General features: G+C 51.5%; 9 protein-coding genes across 9 annotated transcripts; 3 read left to right on the top strand and 6 right to left on the bottom strand.

Annotated features, from left to right (window-relative positions):
* Positions 1-3,696: 3,696 nt before the first annotated feature.
* Positions 3,697-5,795, top strand: N7459_009971 (SprT family zinc-dependent metalloprotease; the record flags this gene model as incomplete). Its single annotated transcript, XM_056949139.1, has 2 exons — positions 3,697-4,616; positions 4,757-5,795. The coding sequence occupies 2 exons, from the start codon at positions 3,697-3,699 to the stop codon at positions 5,793-5,795; spliced, it is 1,959 nt and encodes a 652-aa protein (XP_056796364.1).
* Positions 5,796-6,198: 403 nt separating this feature from the next.
* On the bottom strand, positions 6,199-7,005 carry mog1 (Ran GTPase-binding protein MOG1; the record flags this gene model as incomplete). Its single annotated transcript, XM_056949140.1, has 1 exon — positions 6,199-7,005. The coding sequence occupies one exon, from the start codon at positions 7,003-7,005 to the stop codon at positions 6,199-6,201; it is 807 nt and encodes a 268-aa protein (XP_056796365.1).
* A 652-nt stretch (positions 7,006-7,657) lies between these two features.
* On the bottom strand, positions 7,658-9,424 carry N7459_009973 (NYN domain-containing protein; the record flags this gene model as incomplete). Its single annotated transcript, XM_056949141.1, has 1 exon — positions 7,658-9,424. One exon carries the CDS (start codon positions 9,422-9,424, stop codon positions 7,658-7,660), a length of 1,767 nt encoding a protein of 588 aa, XP_056796366.1.
* Positions 9,425-10,189: 765 nt separating this feature from the next.
* Positions 10,190-10,574, top strand: N7459_009974 (heat shock 9/12 family protein; the record flags this gene model as incomplete). The annotated part of the gene is made up of 3 exons (XM_056949142.1): positions 10,190-10,223; positions 10,282-10,474; positions 10,529-10,574. 3 exons carry the CDS (start codon positions 10,190-10,192, stop codon positions 10,572-10,574), a joined length of 273 nt encoding a protein of 90 aa, XP_056796367.1.
* A 203-nt stretch (positions 10,575-10,777) lies between these two features.
* Positions 10,778-11,665, bottom strand: N7459_009975 (uncharacterized protein; the record flags this gene model as incomplete). Its single annotated transcript, XM_056949143.1, has 1 exon — positions 10,778-11,665. The coding sequence occupies one exon, from the start codon at positions 11,663-11,665 to the stop codon at positions 10,778-10,780; it is 888 nt and encodes a 295-aa protein (XP_056796368.1).
* Positions 11,666-11,826: 161 nt separating this feature from the next.
* cog6 (Golgi transport complex subunit COG6) lies at positions 11,827-14,162 on the top strand (the record flags this gene model as incomplete). Its single annotated transcript, XM_056949144.1, has 2 exons — positions 11,827-12,105; positions 12,174-14,162. The coding sequence occupies 2 exons, from the start codon at positions 11,827-11,829 to the stop codon at positions 14,160-14,162; spliced, it is 2,268 nt and encodes a 755-aa protein (XP_056796369.1).
* A 277-nt stretch (positions 14,163-14,439) lies between these two features.
* N7459_009977 (uncharacterized protein) lies at positions 14,440-14,779 on the bottom strand (the record flags this gene model as incomplete). The annotated part of the gene is made up of 2 exons (XM_056949145.1): positions 14,440-14,594; positions 14,668-14,779. The coding sequence occupies 2 exons, from the start codon at positions 14,777-14,779 to the stop codon at positions 14,440-14,442; spliced, it is 267 nt and encodes an 88-aa protein (XP_056796370.1).
* A 569-nt stretch (positions 14,780-15,348) lies between these two features.
* N7459_009978 (S8 family peptidase) lies at positions 15,349-17,020 on the bottom strand (the record flags this gene model as incomplete). Its single annotated transcript, XM_056949146.1, has 4 exons — positions 15,349-15,600; positions 15,653-16,011; positions 16,086-16,398; positions 16,463-17,020. 4 exons carry the CDS (start codon positions 17,018-17,020, stop codon positions 15,349-15,351), a joined length of 1,482 nt encoding a protein of 493 aa, XP_056796371.1.
* Positions 17,021-18,771: 1,751 nt separating this feature from the next.
* Positions 18,772-19,524, bottom strand: N7459_009979 (uncharacterized protein; the record flags this gene model as incomplete). The annotated part of the gene is made up of 1 exon (XM_056949147.1): positions 18,772-19,524. One exon carries the CDS (start codon positions 19,522-19,524, stop codon positions 18,772-18,774), a length of 753 nt encoding a protein of 250 aa, XP_056796372.1.
* Between the last annotated feature and the right edge of the window lie 650 nt (positions 19,525-20,174).

A 20,174-nucleotide genomic window follows, 5' to 3' on the forward strand; every position in this document is an offset into this window, starting at 1 on the left:
TCCATGCCATGAGTCCCATCCTTCATTCTGCGAAATCCATATCTTATCTACTCGTCCGCTCGGGTCTTCCATCTCAACTCTCGTAGCCGGCGACTCCGTCTTGCCTGTATCGTGCGTCTAGTATCACCGCAATACTCACTAGTAATGCAGGTGATCTCCACCGATGGATCCGGTCTTTTCTGCTTCGTTCCACTCCCGAAGGTGGAGCGCCCCAACTGCCTCTGTGTCTCTCTCTCTCTCTCTCGCTTGTTTCTGGAGCCGCAGCGGGAAATCGAGGGGCCACACCGGTCTAGCCAGAGTTCGACCAGGTGTGCGTACGCAACGGAGCTGCGAATCACTGCATCTCAGCATCTCTTGCCCGAGTAGCCCAGCTCGGGGTCCGTTCGATCTGGGAAGTCTCCATGCTGCATCTATACATCTATAAAAGAGGATACATGTATGTATATAAATATATACCTATGTACATACATACACCACCATCCATGTATCTATCTCCCCCCCCCCCCCTTGATGTATCCCATCGGCGACCAGACACGTCCCATGTCAGAGATCGTGCCCAGAACGGAACACATCCACTGCAGCAGGACGGAGCCCGATCTTCCACCCTTCATCTCCGCCGGGGCGAACTGCTCGACTCCTGTCGCACCGGCTCTCCGCGGATCCATCTCCCTTCGACTGGGGTTGGCGATGGCTGATCCGGCTGATCCCACCAAAAATAACCCGTCTTCCATGCGAAGGGTCTAGTCGGTGATCGCTGTTGTCCCTAGTGTTGCAAGTTTATTTGTAAAATCCACATGGATTCAATACTCCAGTACAATCACACTCAATACACCGCCGATACCCCGAGGCACTCAATAGTTGATCCATCCACAATCCCCCTTGCCCATTTCTAGTCTAAGTGTGGCTGGGATGCTCCCATCCTCTCTGTCAGCGCTGGTGGCGTGCCAGCGTCGCCGACACTTCTCCGGAATTGTGATTACTCCGGAATCTCACATCGGCTCCCTCGGAAAAGCCCCTGAACGGGCGAGCGTTGAAGGTGTCCGAGTGGCTGTATCTTTTCCCCCTGAGTGCTGACTCGGAATTGCCACTCAGACATCTGATAAACGGACACCAGCACATCATTACTGTACACCCACGACCTAATTAGGTACGGGGCTTCTTTTCAAGTTAGATAATCAGGGGGGCTGTGCCCGACTAGGCCGTCTCTCATCTCCCAGCCCCAACTTGCCATGTCTGAGGGCCAATCGCAATGCCTCAATCGCCAGCGTTGGATGTGTCAATTGTCCATCGTGCGAGGCAACAGCTCAGATCTTCGACAGAGCACCGCATAATAGGATCTGGTTTCCATCCATGTCACCCAGTTGGAATCGATATGTGTAGTCCCATGCACGCCATAATAGACTCGCACCCGATATCATGTACAGTATACTCCATAGATATACTCAACCACCTTCCAACGTGGTCGCTCAGACACTGTGCTTTGCATGTCACTTGGACGTGCTCCCGATGATCAACGGGACCTGTGTCACTTCGGTGGCGAGAACGACGCCTGTCACCCTCGCCCCCAGCACACCTCTCCACCGGCGTCCACCTAATGTACTGTCCTTCATCCCCGAAGCCACCCCATGGAATTCCCGACCTGCCAGCCTTGGTCGCCCGCTCCCAACCTCGTTGGGATGCGCTGGGACACCGGAGGCAAGGGACCGCTGATCTCCGTCGCGGCATGGCAGCGGAATGGAGCGATCGGCCTGCGGTTGCCATTGTCGATCCAGGGACCAGGGATGCTTGGGCGGGAGCTTCTTTGGGGGGAGCGGTATGATCGGCGTCGTTCAGGGGACGTTCATTCCGGCGAGCTGCATGGCTCTCTGGTCGACTGCTTCGGCTAGCTTGTCTGCGGCGATTGTCGCCGCAGGTCTATGCATTATCCTCGCGTCACGCAGCGGATGGGTTTCAGTATACTCTGTGTAGGTTTTATTGTGGCGTTTGACTGCTGCTGGGTTGTCGGTCGCGTTGTACCGCGCCGGTGTTCGCGGGCGTCTGCTGGTGGTACAATACAGATTATAGAATAGGCTCGGAAATGGACGTTGGATGTGTTTGATATTATGCTTCTTAGGAGCGCTCTGTTTTGTATGTATATATAGCACTCGATGTGGATGACCGTGTTTGGTCGCGTTTAGTCAGGCAGTTGGGGAGCTGGGTAGGTAGCTAAGTATAGCTTCACTCGCCCTAGGTCCCTTCTACAAATAATACATTGTCATTTTATTCTTATCGCGGTATTTCTACGAATATGATAGGCGGGGAAGGAAAGGAACTGTGGTCTGTGGTACTAATTGATGTTGGTCCGCGACCTGCATACGGTATATACCTTTCTGGGCTGCGACTATATGTCGAGGTACATACGTGCACCACCAGATTTGTTTGCTTAGACACCATTAGTTTCATAATTCAGATATTTTCAATTCAGATCATCCAAGGCTTCTTAATTATTTTACACTTACACGTGTTCATGGGTTGAATGATATGCAATCACTACGATGGTGTTGGGTTTCGAAATATATCATCGACTTCAAAGCACTCCACATCCGCCTACTCATATAACCTACAAATTTAACTCTATCATCACATAATTATAGCAGCCATTCTAAAAATAAACATGTCCTCATTATCATCCCACAACACGATAGTCCCTAGACCTAGCTATGACCTCCTCACCCCTCATATAACCCTCTTACTGCAAGCTGCCTAAATGATCAGATGTTTCTAGTCTATATTGGGGGGTTGAAGAAAACGACACTACCTGCTTGACCGAGGACACTGTCGGGACAATAGATGACTATCCAAACTGACTTCACGCAGCTGACCAGGTTTAACCCCAAGAGTCTGTCGACCTATCAAGAGTAAGGAAAGTATCAATAGTCTCTGGCTACCTATGTGATGTAAGCCAGTTTATGCCAAATAAGGTAGCTTTGCCATACTCGGTTCCTCTGTGCAAGGTAACATCTCCAAGAATATGCGTGCTATTTGCCACAGAACAGTAGGTGACAATATCAACTCGCGTCGTATAACAAAAGATATACCTCCTGCTCAACCAGGTTGCTGAGAGTATCCTGAGAGAGATTGAAGGTGTGTTGTATGCATCCGACTAGAAAATGTGCAAGAAAAGTTACATATGTTTGCAGGAAAGGTAGAAGTCATGTGTAACTGGCATTAGATATAGCCATTCTTATTGATTCACTGCTAAGTCCTCACTGTATTTGTCAAATGACTAAGATGCAATGAGCCAGATTCAAGCCATGGCAGAATTCAAATATATCACACGGTACCTCAAAATATAGAGTTTCAAGCAGCCCCTACTCACAATGATTGTTGAATTAGTGTTCTGCTTCCCTGTTGTATACTACTTCGACTGCGCGACTGTGGCGGAAGTGAGTTTAGCGGGTGGTTGCCGTGCCAACACCAAACGATAACACTCACGAATCCTTGGAGGAAAACCTCTCAACTCGACGATTCCCCAGAAACACCCATTCCAAGGCATCACAGGAGTCACCAGCAGAGGCTGTAGTGCATCTGTCCCCGTTACGAACGGATCACATTCGCTGGTCGCTTCGACCGCCCAAGCACCCGGGCGTTTCAACCACAAAGTCGACGCCAAACCGCACATCAGAACCAACCTCTCCGGCAGCGCCAACAGGCACGATGGCACGACTCAATAACACAAAACCCCAGAGTGATGAGGTGTCCAGAAGGAAACCTGGCTTGACCGAGCGACTGGAGGAAAGGGCTGATAGCCTGGGCCCCAATGCACACGAACCCCAAACCCGACGCCTCAACGGCCGTTCACAACGGAACAGCAAGGCATCCGCGGCGGTATTCGACATCTTCTCGGACAATGTCACAATGGGGAGCACAGAGGACAACACCAGCTCGCAGTCAGTTTCACCCAGCAAGCAGAAGAGAACCAGGACCCTGAAGGCCACGCATGTCAACTCTCTTCTCCTTCCTTTGCGACAGGGACCACGCCAGCGACCCAGTATCAAAGTAGAAACGGATGACTATGAGAAGGAGAATGATGTCACAGATGATGCGACAGACTCATCTGCTGCAACAACGAATATCGCTCCACAACGGTCGCCGACTAGACGAAACATGGCGTTGGGCACAGGGGGAAACCGAGCCGATGAGAGGGCTTTGAACGATCTGAACCAGGAGTCAGAGGAGGAAGACAACGCCGGGGATAGTAGCTTAAACTCACTGGACGACTTCATTGTCAGTGACAATGACGATCTCAGTTTCCATGAGACATCCGACTCTGAAACAGAGGAAGAAAGCCAAAAGGCGTTCACGCCATCGCCGCCTCCCAAATCCGCTCGAAAGAGGCTCATGAGAGGGCGGAAGCCAAGGACCAGTATAGGAGGAGAGACAGTGAACGAATCGCCCTCCAAATCATCCTTTTCGCTGGAACCCAAAATCCCGGATGCAGTCAAACTTCCTTCACCGTCCAAGGACGCTTCCAAGCACTCGTTTCAGGATGATCTTCAATTGTCCACAAAGCTCAGCAAGCTGGATCTGGATGATGAAAATGAGGCCGACTCCCAGTTGGCAACAGACCTTGCATAGTACGCCTCACCATCTGCCCCTCGAGCTCTGATATCAAACTCGCCCTCTGACAACTCCCACGCAGCTCAGTGATAGACTTGGTTTCATCTCCACCTCAACTTACGCCCACAGAGTCACGTCCGCGAACACCGCAAGCTAGTCCAGCACGCAACCGATCCTCACGATCTCCCATCAAAGACAAGGCTCGAATTCCGCCAACGCCGCACCGTGAAAGTAGCGATGCGTTCTGGAGTCAGGAAGTAACCAACGACTGGATTGACCACCACTCGCCGCGCAAAGGAAAACCGTCGGGGCGCAATCTGATTGACCAGCTACGTGACTTTGACCTTTCGGACCGCGAAGATAGCAGCACCCTTTCCACAACCACCACAATCACCAGCCCCAAATCCAGGTCCAAGTCCATGTCCCCGGTCAAGATTCCGAGCAAGACAGCTCTCAAGAAAGCAGAGGCCGAGGAGAAGCGCATTGCCAAAGCGCGCCGTCTCTCATTCGACAACAAGAAGCACGATTCCGCAAGAGCCTTCTTCGAAGCATTGGACAATGCCGTCTCCGGGGGAGAGATCCAACGCCTCGCCAGAAGCTCTGGTGGCGTTGCAATTGTCTGGTCCAAGACCCTCCAGAAAACTGCCGGCCGGGCACACTGGAGCCGAGATCGATTTCTAGTAGCAGAGTCAGGAGCTCTCCCGAGCGTGGAGACTAAACACGCCGCCAAAATCGAGCTGGCTGAGCGCATCATTGACGATGACTATCGGCTGATCAACACCCTCGCTCACGAATACTGCCATCTGGCTGCCTACATGATCTCCAAAGTCACCAACAACCCCCACGGTCCTACCTTCAAGGCGTGGGCCCGGAAATGCGCCGAAGCCATGAAGGAGCATCCTTGGTATGGCGGAAAGATCAATATCACAACCAAGCATTCCTACAAAATCGATTACAAGTATGTGTGGATGTGTGGGGGCTGCAAAGTCACTTACGGCCGCCACTCGAAGAGTATTGATCCCTCGCGTGTCTCCTGTGGTGCCTGTAGAGGCAAACTGGAGCAAATCAAGCCGAAGCCACGGAATGTGTCGCCCAAGAAAACTACCTTCATGCCGACCTTTCAGAACTCTCAGCCCAGCCAGCACGCCCCCAGCCCCCCGAGCTCACAGTCTTCACATGATGATTCCGGGTTTTAGAGACTCGATTACAGTGATATGGAGATGGGTGATCTACAACATGGGCATGATTTGAATTAGCATAGCGCGGTGCCTTTGTACCTACGGGATCTGCTTCGAAATGGAAATATACTGCATCTATTTGAATGTCTCGGGACTGGGATTGCATTCTCGACTGGCTTTGACGGTAAGATATGTCGTGCGTAGCCGTGTAGTACACCCACCCAGCCTCAGCTCATTGTATCTTGTCCATGTTTCATTCGCTATCGATTGTCATGGGAAGTATCTATTCAGCTAACCGCGGCGATCGGGTTCGTGTTCCAACATATAAGGAGTCCTCCCAAATCCTGCATAGCGTCCCTTTTGAGTACCGTGTTTCCCAAGTCCACATATATCCCCGAGTCCCTCTCATCCACTGCAGAACCTAAACAAACAGTTCCCAATCACGGATATCCAGTCTCTCCACCAACGCCTTGATCGTATCCTCCGCAACCGTCTCTTCCCTCGACAGCCCGCGCGGGTCTCCATTCTTATCGAATTCCTCATGCGGCACATTAAACAAGACCAACAGATCCGTCTCCTGCGCCTCGAGCCGCACAAGGAGGTAATGGCAGGTCAACTTCGTCGTCAGCTCGGGCGCCTCCCCATTCAGCACCGCACCAGCAACGGCCGCATCCGCCGCAGACGTAGAAACCCGCGCACCGCGCTGGCGCGAGCTCGTGAATTGCACCACGCCCTTGTACGCGCTGATTGGCGCGCCTGTCGGCGAGGCGGACAGCGCCCCTAGAGCCGCGCGTTGCGGCGGGAGGACGACCTGCATCACGTCGCCCTCGTCGCAGAGGTCGTGCAGGTGGTGCAGCGCTGCGGCTTGGTTGACCGTCTCTGCTGTGGCGGTTGCGCCGCTGCCGCTGCCGGCGGCCAGCGTGGGCTGCTGGTGACTGAGGGTGGCGAAGGTGCTGAGCGCGTCTTCCTGCGACACGCGCTGGTTGATCTCGATGATCAGGTTGGAGAGCGTTTCCGGCGAGAGGAATAGCTCTTGGTGGTCGGGGATTTCACGGAGGTTGCTGGGATGTCGGTTAGCATGGTTGTTGTTGGGGACTTCGTTTGCTGCGACGAGGGATATGGCGGCCCGGTCTTGGAGTCCGAGATGCGTCGGGGTGGAATGAGTATCATGCAGGAAGGATTGGAGGGTTGGATCGAGAATCGTGCCGCCAAGGGCTATTTTATACATCGTCGAGACTGTACTGACCTTGCATCGATCCAGCGCTGGGGCACAGCGCCCCGGATGGCCCCTCCGAAGAACTCTTGCTCTGTGACCTGCGCCATAATCGAGCTCAAATGGCCAAGGGATCGGTGATGAGATGCCCTTGCTTCCTTGGTAGATTAGGACAAGCTCTCTTATCTGGGTTTCGATGAGCTGCAGGGTCCAGGCTCGCCGATATAGAAATTCTGTGCCGAGCCCCACGTTGGAGCTTATCTGGATTTTTCTCTGATTGTCGTGCGCCTCGTAAAGCCCGGGCTGTACACGGAGGCCACAAAGACGAAGTCAAAAGAAGGGATTGACTTCCAAAGAGCGCGAGGAATAGAGCCGGCTTTCAGGTGCGGTTTATGTAGACGAGGCGCGTGGGAGGCAGCAGTTTGCGGGTGGAAGTCTTCCGCCCAATGACGTTGGTTCGCGCCTGGAGGGGCGATGGGTTGACTCAACACTACGACTTTGCTATGTACGTCGCTACAGTATGGATCACCAATCTACAGACTACATCCAGAATGGAAGTCCAAAAGAAGATACCCGATCATGGTCAAATACTCTACAGGTAGCTGACAAAGTATGTTGAAGAGTCCATAGTTGATCCATTGATCAAGACGTCTCTCATGTCTTCGGTTCAAACAAACAGTTCCTCCACATAAGTATCCAGCTCGATAATCCGGAAACGCCATCCCCATTTCTCACGAAATTCCTTCTTGCGATAGGCATTACTGGTAACCTGCGAGAAACTTACCAGCTCAACGTTCCATCCACGCCCCAGCGCGCGCTCAATCATGCGCATGAATCCACCAGAGTATTCGGCTTCCGCCGCATCACCAGTTGCGAGGACAATAGTCGCCGGCTGGGCGGCATCGACCAGGCTTTCCAGGATCTTCAGGTGCAGAATTTCGTCCACGCCCTGCTCCACCCAACGTTCTGCGCCGACCGTTTCAGGCCCAAGAGACGCTGAGTGTGATCCGAGGCCATTGGCCCTTTGCAACTTGGCCTGGCGGGATGTAGCATGCTTGACCTTGTGTACACGGTCTAAAATATTGGCTTCGTAGCCAAGCTTCTCAGCTTCGTTGATGGCAGGTAGTCGGTCCGAGCCGACCAAGACTCTCTTGGCGGTCGGGCGGCCCCGTTCCATGATTAAAGAAAAGTTGGTAAAGGACATGTGTAGGCGCCGGATTCGAGTGGTGATGGGGATGTTCCGCGAGACTTTTACCGAATCGTGGAATCCAACCATGATCTGGCGGAGACATGTCAGCTTGAAAGGGCACAGAGAAATGAACAAGTGGCCAAGGCGTACATTAGACATGTCAACAAAGACATGGACAGGACGTGATTCGACACTCTTGTGGGTTACCGTAGGGCGTCCCATCTGTGAGACAAGCTGGGCGTATTCAGGGAAGTCTTTGAGAAGCTTGGTCATCAAGAAGACACGCCGCTCCGTGGCGTTTTTGTACTTTGTGGATTCCACACGAACCGGGCCAGAGGAGTTCAAAATGGTTTGGATAACATCAGAGTTGAATCCCGAGTCCTTATCATCAAATGACGACGGGGGAGTATCATAATGGGCAGTCTGTGCATCAGGCGTGCCCACCTGTGAGGGGACAAACCCTAGGGCTCCCAATTTTGGACGAGAGGGCAGGTCAAAAACCACAGCGCTAGAATCCGAGTCCGGCTCTGCACTGCTTTCCGATTGTAAGGGCTCGCCGTTGGCAGCCGGCTTGGTATCTTTCCAACCAGCCTTAACCTTGGGCTTAGGAGTCTCCAATGAATTCCCAGAGCGAGGGATGGGTTTCAAAGGGGTTCGGGGAGGCAGAGTTGTAGGAACAGTGCTATGAGTCTTGTCTTCAGCTCGCTTCAGGATCGTGATTGTATGCGGCTGGGCAGATGAACGTGTCGCGTGACCGACAATGTTCTTCTTTAAGGCACGTGTTTTGGAAGCTTCTGGCACTGAAACAGCTTTACAAGGAGAATGAGCTGACTCTGTGTGGAATTCTTCGATGCATGATGCAGCTCCAGAGGGCTCTTGGAGAACCGTGATACTCGCACGGTGTTCACGAGGGGAGTCGGGATTCGCCGAATTATCAGTTATTGGATCCGCCGGCGCATTATTGTTCATCCAGGTTGATTCGGAGCTGAGAACATTCCATACCGAGCCGAAGTCTCCCAGTTTAGTGTAGCTCCGCGAAAGTTTCAGAGCCGTGGGTGGACTATGGGCACCATCCCCCCCATGTTGTCTTGGCCCTCCGTTTGGTGACGAGGGAGGAATAGCTGATTGAGAGCGATTGGAGGTAGGAGAAACAAAGCTGACGGCAGGGGAGCGAAGAAGGTCGAGCACTGGGCTGAGGTCCCAATTCGAGGGCGGCTCAGGAGGCTCAGATGCCAACATAGGCATTTAGGGCAGCAGGGTCAGACTTGGGCAGGCTTGGGTTTCAATTCGAGGAAAGAGTGGGATAAAGCGATAAAGATCGGTACAGATCCACGATAGAGCGGATGAAAACAAACGTCAACTAGCATGTCGCAATGATGCATCGAGCGTGTCGAGGAGCAGCATACCCCGACGTGAGTCAGGTTGAGCTGGGCAGCCATACTGCCGCTGTTGGGTGGCGTTGCCCGAGCGGTGAGGGCAGGCGGTGTCAAGGGAGAAATAAATATTGTGCAGAATAATACCGCCTGCCATGTTTGTGGTCACTTGCGCTAGTCCCTATGTAGACTGTCTTTAGTTAGTCATTAGACCTCATCGCGACGTCATCATTTTAAGCTTGCATGCGTTTACTATTTCGATAAATTCCAGGTTTGGACGCGCCACCTTCGCCATATCTTGGCATCGTCATCTGCAAGACACTCGGAGACATTTGCATGCAGCATGCTGATTCGTGGTTCCACCAACCGCATTTCAAGCTTGTTCTTAGTCCGGGGAACTGGGCCAAGGTTATAGATCGAGATCATATCATACTACTGACTTGTTCGCAATCGCAAGTAGTGGACGACGTCATTTTGTAGATTGTGATGTGGAAGATTTTCAAGACTCGTCTATAAAAGCCTACTGTCTCTCACTTTCAATCTTCTCCATCTTCCATCTCAACAAACCTCGTTCAAAGCTAAACTCCCACTCAAACCAACTTCCCACTCAAACCAACTTTTCCAATCAACCTTCATCATGTCTGACGCTGGTCGCAAGGATTTCACCACTAGTATGTTACGCTGAATTTACTCTACTCTTTGTCGCATCGTCGTTGACCCCATTTGCAGAGGCCAAGGAGGAGATCATTCCTGACTCCACCAAGTCCACCCAAGACAAGGTCAAGGAGACCGTTACCGACACCTCCGACCGCGTTGCTCGTGGCTTCCAGACCGACGACAGCAAGAGTACTGGACAGACTGCCTTTGACAAGACTCAGCGTGCCTACGACAACAATGCCCACGGCGGTGCCAGCAACTCCATGTAAGACCTGTCGATCTAAGATACTACAATTTCAGAGACTGACCACCTTTCCAGTGGTGACAAGATCAAGGACACTCTCGGGTTGGGCAACAACAACTAAGGTGCCTGTCTGTTAAGAGGGCCTTTGCCTGTGTGCTCCCTTTGGACATTGTGCTATGCCTCTTATCATGATTCATTGATGAGTCGACGATACCATTTGCTCTTTCTGGCTAGTTATCTACCTACCTCAACGCAGATGACTGTTTCATAACACTTGACTTCTCCCCGAATAAAGATAGTAGTTGTATAAAATATGTAATTTGCTCATCGTTGCCCTACAAGACCACCGAACATTGTATCCCTCTGGCGTGTGAGCTGGGCGAGTTCACGCTCTAGTTCCTTGTACCTGGCCCGCGCCCCTGGCACATCGGTTGGCAGATCATGAAATGCCTTCACGCGCCCTTCAAGAGACTTGACCGTTTCCCGTAATCGAATGACACTTTCTTCATCGGCTATAAGCTCTTCGATAGTGGGACCTTGGGGTTGGTTCCGCTCAAGTGATGCGATGCGATCTTGATATTCCCCAACCTTCGTAGCAAGCGTTTTGGTACCGCGGGTCCACTCCGAAGTCAATCCCTGGATATCCGGAGGAGTTTCAAATGCCTTGTCCGACTTCAGTTTCTCAAGGTCTTCCTGGAGCCGAGCAAGCTCCTTTTGGAGATATTGATGTAGTGTTTCCACTTTGGCCAATTGGTCTTGCGTATCAAAGTCTTCCACCGTGAGCTCCACGATTGATTGGCTCAGATCCTCGGGCTCAGGGTTCAATGTCATCCCCAGTACGGCTGCTGATTCCGCGAGGTCATCTAGATCACGCCTGCCTTTGTCGTCGAGACACATTTCCACCTCGTCCAGAATCTCATTCTTCTGTCGTTCGTGTGCATCTTTGTGTTCGGCCTCCTCCCGTGCCTTGAAAGCTTGTATGGCCTCTTCGCGGGCGCGGTGCTGGAGCATCATTTCCTCGTCGGCGGAATCATTGGCAGCTGCCAATGCCAGTAGGACCCGCAGTGTATCCTCGTTGCGTTCGAACTGGGGCACCGGCTTCGGCGCGTACTGTCGGGCCAGCCAGGAATTGACGTATGCCCAGTCCTTGGCTTGAATGGCAGCCTGACGTGCCTTTGTCGGCGAGACGAGGGGACTGTCGAACGAGTCCATTGCGTGCACGCAATTCGTGGGGTAATTGGGGAGATCGGGGAATTTGATGGAATGTTGGTGATGGCCGGCGCCGATAAGAGATACGGGCGAAGGCGGTCTGGTCCACGTTGCGAGAGACTGTCCTTTCTCCCCACCCGAGTCTGGCCATTGCGTCGCCAACCATGACCAGTTATTTCTCTGCTGGTGCCAGCAATGGCCCATCTCCAGCTTCGTCGCCATTGTCTCCCCCTTCCCAGCGCTCGACTGCCCTGTCTAACCGCTTGACGTCGGTACTGTCGGCATCGTATGCCGACTCCAATATCCGCGATGCCCTCGAGACATTGAGCCTCAGAGGGATTCACAATACTGCCGAAACGCGGAGACAGCTTCGGCTCGATGTACAGAAGGAAGTGGTCGATTGCAATGCGGAGATTGTCAGGGATTTTGGACAGGTGGCAGAGGTGAGGCACCGGCGTCGGAACATCAGTTGAGCATTGGGAAAGGCTAATAATCCATGGATGACGCACAGCAATTGAAACGAATCGGAAGCGTAATTACAACATTGAATCAAACGTGCGATGAAATGCGCAAGCATATCAGCTCGGCTAGGCAGGACACTGCTCCCGTGCTAGAAGAGGCTACGGCATTGATGACCCAGAAGAAGGATACAGAGACAAAACAGAAGCTTCTCAATGCTTTCACCAAGCACTTCTTGCTTCCTGAAGAGGACCTGGTGGTCCTGACTTCAGCCGGGGAGCCCATCGATGAGCGATTCTTCACTGTGCTCGCCCGCGTCAAACAAGTGCACCACGATTGCGAACTCCTCCTTGGCGGCGAGAATCAACGACTGGGCCTGGAAATCATGGAGCTGAGCTCTCGTCACCTGAACTCTGCATATCAGAAATTATATAAGTGGATCCAGAAGGAGTTCCAGTCTTTGAATCTCGAAGACCCTCGCATCAGCAGTTCTATTCGACGTGCTTTGCGCGTTCTTGCGGAGCGACCAAGTTTGTTCCACAGCTGCCTGGAATTCTTTGCTGAGGCGCGGGACTACGTCCTGTCGGATGCATTCCACTATGCGCTGACAGATGCTATCTCCGGTACTAGTAGGGCCGGTGCTGCAGGGGATCATGCTGTCAAGCCAATCGAATTCTCCGCGCATGATCCGCTCCGTTATATAGGTGATATGCTGGCATGGGTACACTCTACAACTGTTTCTGAGCGGGAAGCTTTGGAAGCATTGTTTGTTGCCGATGGAGAGGAACTTGCGCGAGGCATCCAAGCGGGATTGAATAGTGAGCCTTGGTCTCGTATTGACGAAGATGAAGCTGTCGCATTTGATGGCCAACGAGCCCTGAGTGACTTGGTCAATCGGGATCTGACTGGCGTATCTCGTTCACTCCGACAGAGAGTCGAGTTGGTGATCCAGGGCCACGATGACCCGGTCACCTGCTACAAAGTTGTCAACCTGCTATCTTTCTACCGCGCGACCTTCGCCAAGCTGGTCGGACCACAGTCGCAGCTAGTTGAATTGATGCAGGTCCTAGAGAAGTTCACACTAGGTCACTTTGAGGCACTGATGCGTGACCAGGTCGTTGCCTTGTCGAGTGATCATGTTGCGCTGGCCCCAACGGAAGACCTTTCACCGCCGGAGTTCCTGTTGGATGCATTGGAAGGTCTGGTGTCTTTGATGAAAGCCTACGAGGTTTCAGTTGAAGCAGATGAACCGTCAGGCGATACTAGCAACGAGAACCCATTTACTCCCGTTCTTCGTGCCGCCTTCGATCCATTTTTGAAATTGGCCCGGTCATCGTCTGATGAGCTCAAGGATACTACTGCGCAGACTATCTACCGCACCAACATTCTTCTTGCGGCTCGCGCAACTATTTCGCCTTTTACTTTCGCTACTGCCACGCACCTCGCCCCGTTGTCCACTGCCTTATCTACGCTCCGCACAAATCTCCTTGACGTGCAGCATCAATACCTTCTTGATACATCCGGTCTACAGGATCTGCTGGATGCCTTGGAGCCATTCTCCAAGACAGGCAAAGAATCCGAGCCTGATGCGGAGACGACCGACGAAAAGACCGAGAAGCCAGATCAACAAAAACCTCATCTTGCGGACCTGACGTCTCTTCCAGAATTCCAGCCCGAATCGCTGATTGCATCGAGCCAGCAGTTAGACGACTTCCTCCCGTCAGCTCTCATGGACGCAACGGACCACCTGAAGCGTCTTCAAAGTGCATCTCTCGCCCAGAGCGTCACCGAGGATGCGGTCGAGGCATTCTGTCGCGACTTTGAGTTTGTTGAGGGCATGATCATTGCCGCTGACGAGGCGAGAGGCATGACTCAGGTGAGCACAGGCACTAGCGAGAGCGTTATTAGCGGCCGGAGTGGCCGATCAACACGCAAGACCGAAACGGAGGATGATGAGGAAGACGACGAGAAGGAGGACCAGTGGAGTCTGCGGACGCTTTTCCCTCGGACCACAGGAGAGATCCGGGTGCTGCTGAGCTAAATTCGATCAACAGCTCTACGCTGCCTACAGTGATCGCGGATGGTCCACATGGAATATAAGGAACGCTACCGCCCTTGTGTATAGAAACCCTGTCAAGAATCTATAATTCAACTCTCAGTCTCGAAAACGCGATGTTCAGGACCGTTTGTGTTTATCACCAGTACCGGAAATGCATCTGAAGATCTTCGAGTATATGAATGGACCGAGTCAGAAATGCACTCTGATTCCCACGACTTGATCTGACACGGTCAACCCCAGTCCAAAAGACGAGACCCCTTCATCTAGCCCCCTTGCAAAGACCATCGACATTCGTGCACACACCATCGAGATTCGGATCCTCGTTGTACGCATCGCTAGGCCGCGGCTTCGCGTGCCGGAGTTTGTCACTCCGCATGATATTCGAGCGATTGACGTCGTCTTGTTCATCCCGAGCTGGAGCACGAACGCGCCGTCAGCATGGACAATCTCGTCAAAGAAAACCAATGAGAGCGGTTCTGTCGCCTACCGAGCTGCGCATTGGGATCGGCGGGTTTGTTATCTTGGTCCTGGCGGGCATTAGGGTTTTCGTCCTCGATGAGGTTCATCGCGCTGGCTTGCTTTCGGGCGGTGACGGCCATTCTGTCGATGAATGTGGAATCGTACAGTCTTGAGATTCTTGGTTATTCGTCAGGGGCTGTGTTGGAGGAGGCTTCTGATGGATGATTATCTAGGGCTGGACATGGGCGTGTGTTGATGGTCTCCGAGAGAGAAGAGATGGTGGTCATCGGTCGTCATATTGACGTGACCTGGAGAGAATGAATTGATCTCTCTAAGAAGTCAATTCGAAGAAGGTTCAAGCCTGGCCCGTTCAGGAGAATGATCGAACGATGACGGAGTTGACCGAGAGGGCGAGTTTCATCGGAGATGATCGGCTTACCCGTATACATCGATATGGCATTTCGGTGATCATTCGGGGAAAAGCCGGCGGCACAAGTGTAAGCCCTGATCTGAAGACCCCCTAGGACGAGTTGAATCTTTGATTGCTACCAAGTATGATTTAGGCCATAATATTTGAATCATTCCAAGCATCGTACATCTCTCAGGAGCAAGGCTGACTTCATTTATGAGTCGATTCGCGCGCCATTCTTCCTTGCATTTCCCATGTCCAAGCCCGACTATGGATGGACCACCACCGCCAATGCTCACTTTAGCAGACGACCGCAGCACCGCGTGCTCCGTTGTAGATCGAGTTCAGCTCAGTGGGTAATTTGTAGGGAGGTTTCTTGGAGCCTGCTTGAAGAATATCCAAAGATCGTTCAAAGGTCAACCCTTTGACATAGGCCTTGGTCTCTCTGGCAGAGACGCGAGTACCGCTTCCATCATAGATCGCGTTGATGCCCTGGTAAACCCCTACGCGGTCTGGGCGCTTGATCCCCAGCAACGAAGCAATCATTCCGCTCTACAGGATTCATCAGTCAGAAGGCCGAGCAAGGAAGAGCACGTCAACGTACCGTGAGAGCTGCAGAGTAGCTGGTGCCACCGACTTTTTCAATTGGAACAATCACTCCATCATTAAACATCATGGTCATACCAACACCCAGATTATACGCGGTAATTGAACCCATCGACCCCTGCGGCTCAGAATCGATCCAAAGAGTCCCATCGTAGTTCAGCCCTCCGATGGTGAGCATAATGTTCTCCTCCGTGCCCAAGAGTTGGGGGAAATGAGCCGCCGTCGTTTCTCCCTTCATGCCGTCGTTCCCGGCGGAAACCACGAAGGTCACGCCGAGGTTGTCTAGATCGGCAATGAATCGCTCGAAGATCTGGCGGCAGGCCTCGTAAACGGGTGGTATCATATTGGCGGAGATCGCTACAAGAAAGGCCATTCCTCGGTTAACTTCTTGCAAACACGATGCGTCAATACGTCGGATGTGATTCACTTACTTTGCGACATGTTAACGACCGCCTTTCTACCCGCGTTGGTCCTGATTTTGGAGATGATGTAGCTCAAGGCATCCTCAATTGCATCTGGGGAGGTTGCGGGGAGGATTTTGTTGTCGGAGCTCAAGACATCTGTGACGTGTTTTACCATATAGAGACCGGCCTTCGGGGCGATCCCGAGGGTTTTCCCCCCGGCCAAGACCGCGATAGCAGTTCCATGATTGTAGCGATCGTCGATGCTGGCTGGAAGGACGTCCGGCTCGTTCGGGTTGGGGACAAAGTAATACTGGGGCCTCACAGCTCGACCGGAGAGTTCCTATGGAGGAATTTGAATGGTTAGAGATTGAACTGTTTCCTGGTCAGAGAGGGCAACGCCGAACCTCGAGATTTAGGTTGAATCCAGTGTCTATAATATAGATGTCGACGCCCTCGCCGTCGTTGTCGTCGGATTCATATTGAGCATCGATGGGCGGGCGACCTCCTTGATTCCACGAAATGAACCTTTGCTGGGTGTTCAGCGTTCTCACGCCCTCCATGGTGCGTTCGTGGACCGGGGATTTGCGAGTCCATCGAGCTTGAGGAATGGATGGTCCATCGCCAGGTTGAGAATGAGGAATCGCACGGCTCGCGTTGATCAGCAGCGGCTCGCCTTGCTCGTACACGAACAGAATAAAATCCTTCTGCTTAACTTGCTCTGCTTCGGTGGCAGTCAAGTTAGTCACGTAGCTCTGGTGATACACGCGATCATGCACGATCTGTCTTCCCTGGCCATTGTCCAGCTCCTGGACCCAGGATTGAAAGGTTTCCAAGGAGGTGTCTTCTTTGGTGCGGATGAAATAGGACTTCTTGGTCGCAGCGTCTGCCATGGCAGAAAGAAGAAAGCAGCCGGCCAGGATCAGCAGGGAGGCCTTGCTCACGGCGGCAGAAAAACCACGCATCTCAGCGCTGGGGGACGATTTCTTCACTTGGCAGTTTCTGGTCTCTACGACAAAGGGCCCTCTGGACTTTATAAGGTAACGGGCCAAATCCATCCTGCGAGGGACAAGGCTGGAAAAGCCCAAATGCCTCGAGATCACGATGGAGGCCGGGTATGGCACTGGATTTCAGTGTATATAGTCATGGTAGGCTCTATACTAAGAGTCCACTTACTCGTGGAATGGTTGGAGGTTGGATAACTCATTGGACACAAACATGGCCTGATTCTACACCAGAGGAAGAACCTGGAGACTGTTGACTTGGACACTCTGAGAACGAAGTTTTCTCCCGCCTGATCAACGCCTATCCACTCCAGCCTTGCGCGACGCCCCGTTTCTCCCCTATTCTATAAACCAACGTCTGTAGCCTTTTCTTATGACAGATACATACAATGAAATATTGCAGACAATATTCCAAGTACCCCCCCTCGATAGCAGCTCCAATACCATACAACGATTTTATACCTGGTTTAACGTAGGAAGCAGAGTGGACTGCGATAGTCGAAATAGCAAGCGTGACTCGGACCACTCGGCGAAGAAATTGGCCCATCCAACACTATCATGCGATCATGACATGACAGCAAGTGCTGTCAACAATGGGCTTGACGTCGAGCCTGGAGGTCTCCTGTTAATTACCTAAGCAATACCTTACGTAATTAGCCTCGCTCCTCCTGCCCAAATGGGCAGCTATCCATATGAACCTTGGAATACCTAGATATCTGACTAAAAGATCGCCCAGCTCTTCCCTCTTCAACTTCCAGCGTATACACTGTTGTCCAATAAAAGCCACTAAGTAGGTCTATACGTATTCTGAACCTAGGATTCCATCTTCTACCCGGTCTAAGACTCGAGATACCATCCATAGAAGGTTCTTCTCTATAAGTCAACCATGAGTCGCGAGCTCCTCATCCTCATACTTGGACACCACAAATAAAGCGTTACTGCTGTCAGCAGTGCTTCAAAAGAATATAAGAACCCGTTCAAAACGTTGAGATTTAAAAATATCAGATAGGCTCTCAAATAAAGAGACAATAATCTTAACAATGAAAAAAAAATCCAAGGGCTCAGGACATTACCACGCGCAAGATTATGCTCCTTTAATTTCAGCAGGTACCATATTTTAACATACCCTAATCTTTCAAGGATAAGGATAAGGCGATTGATGCAAAGTATAGCAATTTAATTTTATTGACATCCACAAAAAGCCAACCGCGCCCGTTTCGTGGCCGCGGTGCTATTTTAGAATCCGACCCACGCACGAAGTCATTGATCTACTTCGATTGTAAAAAGATACCTTCCAAAGCCATAATAACCCCCGGCCAGGATACCACGATCCCGAATGGTGTCACCACGTAATTCGCTTTTAATTTCCCAGGGCTGTTGATTGATCGTTGCACAGACTGTAAATGGGTTTCGCCACTCCAAATCAGCGGGCATTTCACAATTGGTACGGCGATCAATAGTAACATATCCACAGGACCATAGGAAGTCAATCACACCTACCCAATCTACGGATCCAAATTCATTCCCATAAGTCACTAGTACCATCCCCTCCCCGCGTCAAGTCGGAAGTTTTTGCGGTTCCGGAAGTAATGGAAGAGGAAAGATGCAACCAGCTGTCTCATCGTGCGAAGACCCTTCTCGAATGTCCCCTGAACGACTATTTTCCGCGTCAGAGAATTTGACAAAGATAAACAATTCTGCTCGGTTCTGACTTACAAGGAGTACCGCTCATTGTTATACAATGTCTGGCAGATCCTCTGCTGTTCTTCTTTATCACGACCAGAGCCGAAACCGACTGCTTTCAGAAGTATCTCGCTAAAATGGTATTCTTGAAAGAATAGACTGGCAAATTCCAACAGTCTCGGATAAAATCCTGCTGATGCCCAGTCCAGTAAACAGACACGGCCATCATCCAGCCAGATAATGTTTCGGGGGGCTATGTCTAAATGACAGAGCACCAGTAGGGTAGGATCAAAATGAACCTTGCCATCCCCGGGAAAAAGCCGGCTGTTAAACCATTCTTCCACTTGCTGGACATTCAGATCATTTGTATCTGGCCAGAGCAAGCCAATTGAAGGGCCACCACACAGGCTACCAGCCCTATCGGCGGTAATAGAGCGAAAATACTCAAGAATGTGGGCGAGTCTTTGAATGTGAGAGTCTGAAAGAGGATCGATAATTTTGCCCTGAATGAAATCCGACATTATGTAGCCCCAACCTTGATCGTCCATAAAGAATTGATGAACCCAAGGGACTGTAACGATATCTGGATCAATTATGCCGTATGCTTTTTGCTGATTCTTTGCCTCATGGGAAGAGACAAACGGGCCGAACTTGACTACCAAGTCACAATCTGGTAGCTTGACGACCTGGTTACCAGACCTCAGGCCTCCAGTAAGCTGATCCTCTGGACAAGAACGGCAATAGTCAATGATCGACTGGTGATTGTCTAGTTGAACAGACATGGTGGCATCCGACATGAGAAGGCGGGGTGAAGAAAGAGATAGAAAACGATGTCTCGATCGCTCTAATGCACATGGTCTACCGCTTCGGATAATAGAGACAATCCGATGTCTCCCACTCTAAGATGATAGCTAGCTGAGCGGCGTAGTTATACTGCCATCCCTCCTAGGATCTGGCTGTCGCTTTTGGGTGTGAGTATAACTCTACTTAAATTAATAAATTATATTAATATGAATATACTCGCACCATTTACGACATCGAAGCCGTCAATATATTGCCGCGGGAACATCAAATGACTTGTAGTGATACCTACAATCCCTGTACCGCCGGGACAGGGATCCTTCGCAAGTAAACTGGGTCCAGGGGACATTTATTACTCCTTAACAGCGGTTTGACCACTAGTCTGGATTGGAGGGAATAGTTAGAGTGCTTGACTCATTCAAGGGCCATTTTGAGACCGAGGATATAATTGATAGTAAGGTCGTTTCTGACGTGGGTGATTATCCCCCAACTGTTTTTCTGATAGAGGAAACCGCGCTCCTAGCCCACTTTCCTTTATGAAGATGTATGAATCTGCTCTTTGTTTCGGATATATGACTGTTCTCGCTCATACCGAGAGATTTCAAATGATGAGAGCTTGGATCTATCGGGC

This window comes from Penicillium hispanicum (genome assembly GCF_028827665.1).
Source record: "Penicillium hispanicum strain IBT 35686 chromosome Unknown utg000008l_segment0_segment0, whole genome shotgun sequence".
Taxonomy (NCBI): domain Eukaryota; kingdom Fungi; phylum Ascomycota; class Eurotiomycetes; order Eurotiales; family Aspergillaceae; genus Penicillium; species Penicillium hispanicum.